Raw genomic sequence first — 12,121 nt, 5'->3', positions numbered from 1 at the left:
AGCGAAAACATCTGAGATGAGCCTTCAACCTGCTGGAAACTGGCCTCGTTGGGGGAATGATGGGGCTCTGTCTCCCTCTTGTGGAGGTCCCCGTGTAAGGAGGCTCCCTTCAAGCTCCCCAAAAGCCCCAGCCCTGGAAGCCCTGCAGATGCCTAGAAAGTCCACCCCAGAGCAGGGATGGATGCAGAAGAACCTAGAAGCCAGCCGGGGGACGGGGGTGGGACGGGGTGGGAGCACTGAGGATGCCAACAGAACTCTGGGGGGAAAGAAAATTAAGTGTAGCCTATTGAGAACTCTAACCATTCCCGATGGAACACAGGCTTGTGTTCTCCTGCCCTCAGCAGGACGGCTAAGGAGAGCCCAGAGGCTGTGGAGAAGGTGCCCAAGAAGGAGGCTTCATGTTGAACTCTATTGGCTTTCCCTGGCTTTTCATTTCTTTTCTCCCACCAGACTCTTTTGGAGGGAGGACAAGCCGAGCCCAGACCTGGGGGAGGGGGGGAAGGTACCCACCCCGGGGGCCCAGGCCTCTTACTTTCTCGTCCTCTCTCTTTGCCTCGAAGAGGGGGTAGCTGCTGCTCCCGGCGGTGTCTCTCCACTTCCTGTTCCTGCCGCTGCTGCTCCAACTTCTGCTCCTTCTCCAGAAGTTCCTGCTGCTGCTTTATGGCTAGAAGTTCCTGTTGCAACTTGCGAGAAGAGAAAGACATGAGAATATGCAACGGGCCCGGGTCGTCCGGCCATGGCTCAGTGCCCTACCGTCAGCCCAGCGGTGGCCTTCCCTGTCTGGGCTTCTGGGAGCTCTTGACATCTCCGCTCATGAGCTAAGAGCTAAGCATCATCCACAGGGGGAAGAGGAGGATGAGAATAATAGAAGAGTAGAGGGGAGGAGGAGGAGGAAGAAGGAAGAAGAGGAGGAGGAGGAGGAAGAGGAGAAGAAGGAGGAAGAGAAGGAAGAGGAGGAGGAGGAAGAAGAAGAGGAGGAGGAAAATGGGGAAAGGAAGAAGAAAGACAGGAAGGGAGACATGAGAAATAAAAGTGAGTCGTTGGCCTACGTGGTGTGCTCATTCTGATCCCCAAATCAATCGTGCCATCTTGCTTCAGTGCGAGACAGTGCAAAGAAGAGACTAAGTTTGTGAAATCTGAGTGACCTGGAGGAACTGGGGCTGAAGGGAGGGAACACTCAGACCCCGGCAATTTAGATTATTCTCCCTCACAAGACAGCTGTGCCCCGACCCCCCCAGCAAATCTGGGCAGCTCAGCTCCCCCCCCACCTCAGCTTTCTTTCGTCTGAAACAGCCACCGTCCAGTCAGCTCAGGCCATCTCAGCCTGCCAGCAAAGGGCATTCTTCAAGAACAGAGCTGGGCGAGCAGAGCACCCTGGTGAGGGTTACCCAATAATACTCTTGTTCCTCCCCTTCACTGCCCACCTGGCACTCCTCACTGCAAGGTCCAGCTGCCTGTAGCCCCTGAGTTAGAACCTGGGCCCAGAGAGGGCCGGATGACAAACCGAGGGGGCTCAGGGGCTGGAAGCAGAGAGAAAGCCAACTACTTATTGTGTCCCCCCTTCGGTGCCCCAACCCCCGTCTTCCTGCAAGTTCACGTGGAATAAGAGGATCTCCAAGGAGACGCGAAGCTTTTCCTCCCAAATCCTGAGTCTCTCCAAAGTGCGGAGCAAACAACACCCAAGTCAATGCTATTTCATGGCCTTTGTTTCAGAACTGTAAGCTTGAGGGAAGGTGTGTGTGTGTGTGTGTGTGTGTGTGTGTGTGTGTGTGGATGTTTATAAGCCTCGGTGTATATCTGTGTGTGAGCCTGTGAGTGTGGACATATACATGTGTGTGAGTGTGAATGTGTGTGCATGGATGCGTGTGTGTGAACATGTGTGCATGTGTGTGTATGTGAGGATGTGTATAAGCCTCAGTGTATATCTGTGTGTGAGCCTGAGTGTGGACATATGCATGTGTGTGTAAGTGTGAGCAGGTGTGTGTGTGTGTGTGTGAATGTGTGTGTGCACACGCATGTGTATATGTGTCTCCTTTTAGCTGGATCTGTGACAAAGCTGAGGCTCCAGGGTGGTTCTGAGGCAGGAGTCTCTCATGGGACGTCCTGGTGCCCTGGAGGAAAGGAGGCTGCATGGGGGAGCTGATCCTGGCCCTGGGGCTCACTTCCTCAGTGACCTTGGGCAAGTCCCTGCTTCCTTGCCGAGCAGCCCTTTCCTGATCTGTAAAAGCTGCGATTTGCACTGGGGGGGGGGGGGGGGAGGTTGGGCTCCTTCCAGCCCTCCCTCCATCTGTGATGCTTCGGTCACAGGCTTCCAGGCTCACATGCGCCAGAGCCGAGACACGGTTCTGTAACATGAGGAACTGAGCAATGGGGTGGGAATTCCCTTTGACTCAGCACTGCCTGGAGGCTCTTCCATCACGCAGGGGAAGATGGAGTCATGGTGGCTGGAGCCAGCTTAGTACTCCTCCTGACCCCAGGCCCTCTGGGTAAGGAATGATCTCATTTGTCTTCCTTGGACTCCTCAGAACCCAGCGCCTTCGCCTCGATTGACCAACACAACAAGCACACCCGCTGTGTGCCGTGCACTCTGGCCACCACCACCACGGGTGATAAAAGACAACATGGAAACACGCCATGTCCTCAAGAAGCTGATATTCTGTCTAGCCATGTTCCTTCTGCCATAATACCCCAAAAATGCCCAAAGGGAGGAGCAGGGAAGAAGGACTCAGCAAGGTCACACGGAGGCCTGGCCTCTAGAACGCCCCAAGGGGGGGCCCTAGTACACAAAGCCATTAAACCATCTTCATCGCCATCCATCCAATAGGGTGAGACTCCACAGTGGCATCCCTTTCATTGCAGAGATCACCCAGTGGTGTTCCAGATCCCTGGATGGCTGTTGTACAGCTAAAGCCACAGTCCAACCCATACATCCTCTTTCTAGATAAGGAAGGCAAAATCCAAAGAAATTGGGCAACCTGGCCAGTCTCACAGCCAGCATGTGGCATAGATGAGGATGAAAGCCAGGTCATCTTCATACCACACTGGCCCTTTCATCATCATCATCATCATCATCATCATCATCATCATCGTCATCATTGTCATCATTATCATTGTCATCGTCATTGTCATCATCATCATGACCATCGTCATCACCATCATCATCATCATCACCACCATCATCATCGTCATCGTCATCATCATCATCATCATCGTCATCGTCATCGTCATCGTCATCGTCATCGTCATCAATAATAATAACAACAACAACACCGGCTAACACACTTTAAGTAACACACATAGGATTCAGCCCAGGTCTCGGCCTCGCAGTCTAATACTTTTTCTCCTACGCCACACTGCCAGGGACTGACTTTGTGACCGCAGGTAAGTCGCTTAAGCTACTGGGGCCTCCGTTTCCTCATCTGTAAAGTAAAAGAGTCGTCTTTTTCTGAGGAAAACGGAATTAGAGACGGAGCGTGTCCATCAACGGGGGAATGAAAGGAAATACTATTGAATATAATAAATGTGATGGAACGTTTCGGAAAAGGAAGGAGAAACACTTTCTATTGTAATTTCATTACCTCTAATTATAACTAGATAGAATCTATATAGTTTCTACTCTAATGACAGCAATACTGTAAAGGTAAACAATGTCTAAATCCCCTGGAAAGCCAAAGGTAGGCTGACCAGTCATGATTCCAGAGCCTGCCGTCCACTCTCTGCCAGAGAAGGCAATGGCTCGGATTGTAGACTGAGACCCGTTGGAGGACGCATCCAAAGAACGAATTTCTTGGGCTATGAATCTATTCCACAAAAGCTTTGTTTATGGCTCTGCCTCGAGGTGAGGGCAGGTGGGGGGCAAACAGAAGTGAAGACAAGAGTTTATGGACTATTTACAAGAAAAAAATTAATGGAGAAGAAATAAATTCATGCAAGTCGTTGTTGCCGGCAGGAAAGGTCTGCTTCATGTCCGAAGCTAGAGAAGCCTCTAGCACTCTTCACATCCCATCTCTTCCCCGGGGCCAGCAATGAGTTTTCTGCCACAGAGGAGCCAGGAGGCTCCCTGATCGGTGACCCCAAAGCACCTAAAGCTTCCCCGTCTCACACCTGGGCACCTCCCACGCACCGTCACATCCCCCCCAAAGCCCCTCTGTGCCAGCCGAGGGGAGAAGAGCGCGGGCTACCTTGATGTGCTCCTGCAGCTGGGCCTGGTGCTGTCGGGTCAGGTTCTCGTGCTGCTTCTGGAACTCGGCAATAAGCAGTTGCTTCTGTAGGTGCTGCTGCTGCTGGATGAGGAGGAGCTCCTGCTGAAGCTGCTTCTCCCGCAGCACGGGATCCACCATGGGCATCATCATTCTGAGGTCCGTCCTCAAGTCCAAGGGCGAGACGGGATCCAGAGCCACGGGGACCTCTGACTTCACCTCCACTGGGGGGCAGAAAGAACAAAGAACAGAGACACATGGGGCGATGAGTGTAACCGGAGGGATGGCAAAGGCATTCTTTCTTTGTGTTTTTGAACCCTTCCCCTCCATCTTAGAATCAATACTGCGTATCTGTTCCAAAGCAAAAGAGAAGTAAGGGCTAGGCAATGGCAGGGTCAAGTGACTTGCTCAAGGTCACACAGCTAGGAAGGATCTGAGTCCAGATTTGAACCCAGCACCTTCTCTCTCTGGGCCTGGGCCTCAATCCACCGAGCCACCTCACCGTGCCTTGACAAAGGCAATCTTGAAAGCCCAAGATTTAGAGGCACGGCTCCCCAAGAGTCTATGAGTCACTTAGACAAAGCTCAGTGACAGCAGGCGTCAAATCCAACAAAATGAACACTACCGGAGAGAAAAGCATCTGAAGGAAACAAACTCTGAAGGAATCAAGGGTTCTAATATTTGCACACAGAATATAACGAGGATCAGGCGAATGGGGCATCTTCTGAGAGCACTGAATTTGGAGGGAGATGAAAGCCCTCACAACCATTCAGAATCTCTGTGACCCAGAGCTTGGCACCTAGCTAATGAGATTCAAGTTTTCTCCCTATCTGTGCTTGCAACCCATTTACAATAACCCAGCAGGGGTACGTACCCCCAAACCCTTCCTTCATCAGCCTGATCAAGGGTCATCCTCCCTGTTTAAGCAAAGAAATGTAATCCCCACTTATGAAGTGCTCGACCTGAGTGCGAAAATTCCCAGGTACAGCTCTATACAAAAATTTACCTTTAAAATATCTATAGTGTAGGGGTGGGTAGGTGACTCAGTAAATAGAAGGCCAGACCTGGAGACAAGAAGTCCTGGATTCAAATCTGCCCTCAGACACTTCCTAGATGTGTGACCCTGGGCAAGTCACTTAACCCTCATTGTCTAGCTCTTACAACTCTTTCACCTTGGAACAAATACACAGAAGATAGGAGTTTACCCACCCCACCCCCAAAAAAGGTTTTCATGTCTTTAAAAAGGAGAATGTAGCGAAAATGGAAATAATGCTGGATATGAGTTTGAATCCTGTGCCTGCCACTTGCTCCCTACGAGATCTTGGAGAGGTTCTTTTATTTCCCTGCATCTCACTTTCCTCCATTCACACTGATCAGACTGAAATAAGTACAGACCTTTGGAGTAACGAATGCAGGAAAAAAGCAGGACTAGAAATCAAAAAGGAAAAGAAACGGACGTGGAAATGGGGAGTAAATGAGTTAATCCAGTAGAACCAGGTCTGACGTCAAACACACTTGAGAGATCGAGATCTCTAAAGAGAAATGAAAGAAACCATCAGGTTCCAACAGAGAATGGTATGCGTTTGGTGTGGGTATGGGGGGGAGAGCTGAACATCTACACAGCACCTACTAGGTGCCAGGTACTGTGCGCTCCTATACAAAGATCCGTTTGGTCCTCACAACAGTCAGGAAGGCAGATGCCATTATGATCCTCATTTCACAAATGAGGAAACTGAGGCAGAAGGGAGTTAAGTGACTTGCCCAGGTGATAAAGCTGGTGTCTGAGGCCAGATAGGAACTTTGATCTTCCCGATTCCAGGTCCAGCAGTCTACCCACTGTGCTGCCTCTCGGAGAGAAGCTTTAGGGATTCCCAGTTTCTTCTCTTTTGAATTAAAAGTCCTGCACGGTCTGGCTCCAAGCTATCTTAGCAGACAGATTCCACACGACTCCCCTGCATACGGTCTACATGCCAGCCAAACTGGACTCGCTCCGCTCCCCAAAGAGATAATCCTCCCACCTCAGTGCCTATACATAGCTTGCTGCCCCTGCCCAGCCCCACTTTCCCCACCTCTGCCTGCTTCCTGGACTCCAGGCTTTGACTGGACCACACCTATGAGGAACCCCCTCCACAAGGCCTTTCCCAATCCCCCAACTGTTACTAATCTCTCCTGACCCCCTATTATTACTTGATATATTTTTGCATTTATTTATGGGCGTATATGTTGACCAGCCCCACACCAGTAGAATGGAAGCTTCAAAAGGGCAGGCACTGACTCTCTTTTGTCTCTGCATCTTAGTACCAAGGACAGTGTCTGCACACAGCAAGTGTTTAATAAATGCTTGCTAAACTAAGTTCAATCTGATGACCACATATGCAAGTGGAGCACTTCCTAAGGTCTCAAAATCGCTCTGAAGAGCTCTAGACATCTGACACAGCTCCTCCTGGAAAGGAGCCTCCACTCAGCCTTACTGGACAGGTCTTGCTTGACCACCTCCAGCCAGGGAGATCTCACCATTGCAAGCTCCGTGTGTATGTGTGTATTTATACACATAAATATGCATGTATGTATGTGCATATGAACATATACGTATATCTGCTTTATTTTGACTTTTTTCTTTATTTTGAGTTCCAAATTCCCTCTTTTCCTCCTACTCCTCCTTGGGAAAGCCAAGCAATATTATGTCAATTATACATGCAAAGTTATGCAAAACACATTTCTATATTAGCCATTTTAGAAAAAAAGGCAAGAAACATAAAATGAAAAAAATTCAATCTGCACTCACTTCATCATGCATCTCTCTGGAGGTGATTAACATTTTATAACATGAGACGTTGGAACTGGCTTGGATCATTTTATTGATCAGAGTAGGCAAGACGTTCCCAGTTGATAATCATACAAAATTGCGGTTATTTTGTAAAATGTTCTCCTGGTTCTGCTCACTTCACTTTGCATCATTTCATATAAACTTTTCCATGTTGTTTTTTTGAAACTATTCCTCTCATCATTTCTTCTAGCCCAACAGTATTCCGTCACCATCATATGCCACAACTTGTTTAGTCATTCCCCAATGGATGAGCATCCCCTCAATTTCCGACTCTTTGCCACCACAAAAAGAGCTGCCAGAAGTATTTAGTACAAAGAGATCCTTCGCCCTTTTCTTTGATCTCTTTGGATTCAGATCTAGTAGTGGTATTGTTAAGTCAAAGGACTGCAAGGTTTTAGAGCCCTTTGAGTGTAGCTCCAAATCACTCTCCATAATGGCTCACAACTCTACCAGCAGGGCATCGGTGTCCTTATTTTTCCACATCCTCTCCTTTTCTGCCATGTTAATCATTCCAAAGGATATAAGGTGGTACCTCAGAGTTGTTCTAATGTACATTTCGCTAATCAATAGTGATTTAGAGCATTTTTTTCAAACACTACTGATAGCTTCACCTTTTTCTCCTGAAAACTGCCTATTCATATCCTTTGACCACCTGTCAATTAGGGAATGGCTCTTATTTTTATCACTTTGGGTCACTTCTTTATCTATTTATCAGAAAAAAACATGCTTCAAAAAATATTCCCACTTTCCCATTTTCCTTCTGATTTTGGCTGTATTTGCTTTGCTTATGCAAAAACCTTTTAATTTCATGCTATCAAAATTATACATTTTATTTACTGTGGATTTCTCTCTTATTTGCTCAGAAACTCTCCCTTTATTCATAGATCTAGCAGGCGCAGTTTTCCAAGCTTCCCTAATTTACTTATGATATCACCCTTTAGGTCTACGTCATTTATCCATTTAAACTTGTCTCCGTATTTGGTGTGAGATGCTGGTCTCTATCCAGTTTCTGCCAAACTGTTTTCCAACTTTTGCAGCCATTTTTGTCAGATGCTGAGTTCTTACCCCCAGATTGTGGATCTCTGGGTTTATCAAACACTAGATTACTCTGGTCACTTTCTACTGCTTAGTGTATACCTAATCTATTCCACTGGACCGCCATTCTCCTTCTTGGCCAATACCAGGTTGTTTTCACAATCACTGCTTGCAATACAGTTTGAGATCTGGTACATCTAGGGCCGCCTGCACCTTTGAACTGTTCTCATTATTAGCAAGATTGTCTCATGGTCTCTTTGCAAGTCCTTTCCCCTCTTGGCTCTGCTCTGTGGGACCCAACAGAAGAAGCCTGATACCTGCTCTGTGAAACAGTCCTTTCCTGACCTGAACACAGATACCGTGTTTCCTCTGAGTCTTCTCTTCTCTAGCCATGCCCAGGTCCTTACACAGAGCCTCACATGCTATAGACTCAATGTCCTTTCACCGTCTGGCTGCCCTCCTCTGGGCCACCTCTAGCCCATCGACGTCCTTAAGCTACAGTCTCAGACCAGGAGGTATCGATGCCCTTCCTAAATGAGGTTATGACAAAAACCTTCATCCTCCACCCATAGGAGCAGGAGCACTCTGTTGCTCCTTGGAACTTGCTTTCCTTATCTGCCAGGGAGTGAGTGGGCTTTGCCCTCAGAGATCCTCAAGAGCCTGCGGTTGCAGCTCCTTTTCCCCCTTATCGGAGCTGTGATTGTGGGGATGCCTTTCTAGCCTAGCTTGGACTGGATGGAGGAGGAGTCTCCTTCCGCCTTTAAAATTCTGTGGCCATCTCCAATTAGCCACGACTGGATAATGTCAATGATTTCCTCTCCTCAGAGGAGTTCAAAAGGCAATTCTGCAACCTCTGCTCTTTACATGAAAAAGCCAATAAACACAGGTCAGAATTTAGCCCTATAAACACAGAACCGAATGCTTCTAGATGCACGGGGCATAGGAGACCCCACATGTCTATTTTGTCTGGTTTTCTTATAGTCAATAAACTGGAAACATCAACCCTTTAAAACACACACACACACACACACACACACACACACACACACACACACACACAGTTCTCTCCCCTTTCTAATAAACCCCCCAACCCCTGAATCAGTTACTGTAAAGCTCAAAGAGTAATTTGCCTTCTTAACCTGCTATCCCAACAGAAATGATTGGGCCTAACTGCTTGCTTTTGTTCAGAGTCTAATCACTAAATTGTGAAAAATCACCCTCAACTTACCCAAAGTGCTAGTGATTATAAATAATTGCCCCAGACTGAGAGAAAGCGGCAGGCAGGATCCCAGCCTTTCATCCAATTTATTCAGCAGCCATCCACATTCCATTTGTCTAGACTAAATATAGCAGCGTTTAGACAAGAAATCAGGAGTGCTACCCGGGAGCAGAGCAAAGACATGAATATTTCATCAAACACAGGGAGGAGCGGCAATCAGCAGATGGACGGAGGAGCGCTGGGCAGGTCATCGCTGGCCTCCTGGACACAGGCCTGCTCCTGGGAAAATGGTTCCTCTCTAGCCCTTCCTCAGATTGCAGGACCAAAGGCAGCCTTTCTGTTTGTTTTGTATTGTTTTGAAACAGAAATGATAACAAAGGCTCATCCCACTCAAAGAAGAGCGAAGGGATTTGTTACGTCTTTGGTGAAAAGATAATAAATTGAATCCAAAGAAGGCTGCTTCTGGCTGTTGCTTTATGTCTGACTCCCGGCCCCATCACAGGACGCCACCGTAAAGCTCACTAGCCACAGCTACCAAGTCACCGCCACTGACCAGCTTGCAGCTCGCCAAGAAACACTAAGCAGTGGGTCGACTCCCAGCACGAGGGGGGGGTCAGCTTTGTTCTCAGCAGAAGGTCCTCAAAGGCCTTCCAGAGCGTGTCACTGGTTGTGTTGGGATAGAGAAAGACGGGCATTGATAGGGAGCTCCCAGGTGAGGGAAATCTCTCCACCAATGCAGGTCAAGACCTTCTTTGTCACTTAGAATCATGGAGAATTGCCCAAAGTGCTAAAAGATTAAGGAACAAAATTAAATTCCATTTTATTCTACTCAAGCCAACAGCTTTTAGGAAGTGCCTACGTGCCCAGCACTGGACTAGGATGTGGACACAAAGGTAGAAACAAAGCCCTCTCTTCCTTCCATGAGCTTCTATTCTATTGGGGGAAACAGCACGAGCATTGACAAGTAATAGGATAGACATCAAAATAAATAAGGAGATGAGCAATGGAGGAGAGCACTAACAACTGGGGAGAGCAAAGTGGGCTTCTTGTAAGAGGAGGCTCTCCAGCACAGCCTTGAACGTAGCTGCTAGGGGTTCCCAGAGGCAAAGGTGAAAAGTGAGTGAGTGCATTCCCAAACGGGAGGATGGGATTTGGACAGGCAAGAGATGAAGAGTTTTGTGTGCGGAATGTCGGATCGACCAGTTAGTCTGGAACACCGAGTGTGTAGGGAGGAATGACTCGGTGGAACAAATCCCTTTGAAAAGACAGACCTGACCAAGGTTGTGAAGGACAGGATGGTGTCCACCTCCCCCAGCCCGCTTCTAGCCCGCACTGATATCTCCCTCCTCATCTCAGTCTTCCAGCTTCCCTGACTCAAATCTCACTTTGAGGAGTTTAAAATTCTGACCCCCTGAAAGTCAGTGCTTTCCCTCCATTGATCAGCTCCGATCGATCACCTCCTCTGGGCAGCTGTTTGCTTGTTGGATCCCCCAATAGCCTGAGAGCTCCTTCTACCTTGCCTCGTGTCCCCAGGCACACAGTAGGAACTTAATAAATGCTTGTTCACTCTAACAGAATAGTTTTCATTTGATCCTAGAGCCAATAAGGAATCACAGCATCTTTCAGAGTGAATACGAGTTTTATGGCAACAGATATTTGACTAAATTCTAGATATACCCACAGGTACACGCCCCCAAGCCCTAGTAAAGTCTGAAGATGGACTTTGGCACATGACAGCTGAGACTTCCATCAGTCACCTGCAGGGGGTGTAGAACAGATAAAAGACCATTTTCCAGAAAGGAAGACTTGAGTTCAAGTCCTGATTCTGACACCTACTACTACATCTGTGGTTTCCTCTCTCTAAGACAAGTGACAGCTGCCATTCAGTCATGTCTAACTCCTCCTGCCCCTAGCTGGGATTTTCTTGGCAGAGATCCTAGAGACGTTTGCCATTTCCTCCTGTAGCTCATTTTACAGGTAAGGAAACAGAAAAAGTGGCGTCACAGAGAGAGTCGGTGTCTGGGGCCAGATTTGAACTCGGGTCTTCCTGACTTCAGGAGTGACTCTCCATCCACTGTGCTATCTCACTGCCCACTCTCTAGGGCTAGTCAGTCTCAAAAGTTCCAAACATGTTGGAATGGATCTGCCTAGGCAGAGGGAGTTCCCACACCAGGAGTTCTACAACTTCAATGAACAATCGTCTTCCTTTCCACCCCCACCGCTGCCAAAGCAAAATGCTTCCTACCATCCCCTCCATCTCAATGACCCCCACTGACTCCCCCTGGTCACCGACAGCTCCCATTTCAGGATGAGCTAGAAAGAGGAGCTCTGGGGCACTGAACACCATTAAGAGAAGCTTCCATCATGTGCCTGTCCAGACCCAACCTAGGGGAGGTGCAGGAAGAGCCAAAAAATGGAAAGCACTCACTGCCGAAAATGATCGGGGCACTCACATCACGCATTTCTTTGTCTAGGAAAATCAGACATTGTTCAAATTCTGCCTCGACACAGAGAGCAGGTTGCTGGCCTCCCAGATAGCTCAGGAGGTCTCTTGCTATTCCCACACAGCGGACAAAATAAAATTTGATTTTATACCAAAATGATAACGTCAGGATCTTTTCTTGATCCTTTTGGCCATTCCTGGTACCTTAAGTGTGCAGTTGGAGTCACCTGACACTTAGGTACGCTAATATTGTGAGTGTTTTATGGACAGCCAGATGGCTCAGTGGACAGAGTACTCACTGGGCCAGGAGTCACAAAGCCCTGAGTTCAAATCCAGGCTCAGATACGCAGTAGTTATGTAACCCTGGACAAGTCACTCCATTTGTTTGTCAATCTGTT

The 12,121-nt window shown here is 48.1% G+C and overlaps 1 protein-coding gene across 6 annotated transcripts in view; it reads right to left on the bottom strand.

The window, feature by feature from the left end:
* HDAC9 (histone deacetylase 9) overlaps positions 1-12,121 on the bottom strand; it is a 168,605-nt gene that overhangs the window by 79,565 nt on the left and 76,919 nt on the right. For 3 of the 6 annotated variants that reach the window (XM_044679686.1, XM_044679687.1, XM_044679689.1), the window contains exons 2-3: positions 4,182-4,423; positions 533-683 (exon numbers count right to left, since the gene is read on the bottom strand). In XM_044679686.1, the coding sequence (XP_044535621.1) occupies positions 533-683; positions 4,182-4,423 (393 nt within the window). Of the gene's footprint in view, positions 1-523; positions 684-4,181; positions 4,424-12,121 lie in introns of all 6 variants that reach the window. The other 3 variants (XM_044679688.1, XM_044679690.1, XM_044679691.1) reach the window with 2 other exon arrangements.

This window comes from Gracilinanus agilis, chromosome 5 (assembly GCF_016433145.1).
Source record: "Gracilinanus agilis isolate LMUSP501 chromosome 5, AgileGrace, whole genome shotgun sequence".
Taxonomy (NCBI): domain Eukaryota; kingdom Metazoa; phylum Chordata; class Mammalia; order Didelphimorphia; family Didelphidae; genus Gracilinanus; species Gracilinanus agilis.
The sequence above is the reverse complement of the archived record's forward strand: the minus strand, read 5'-3'. Positions and strand labels throughout refer to the sequence as shown.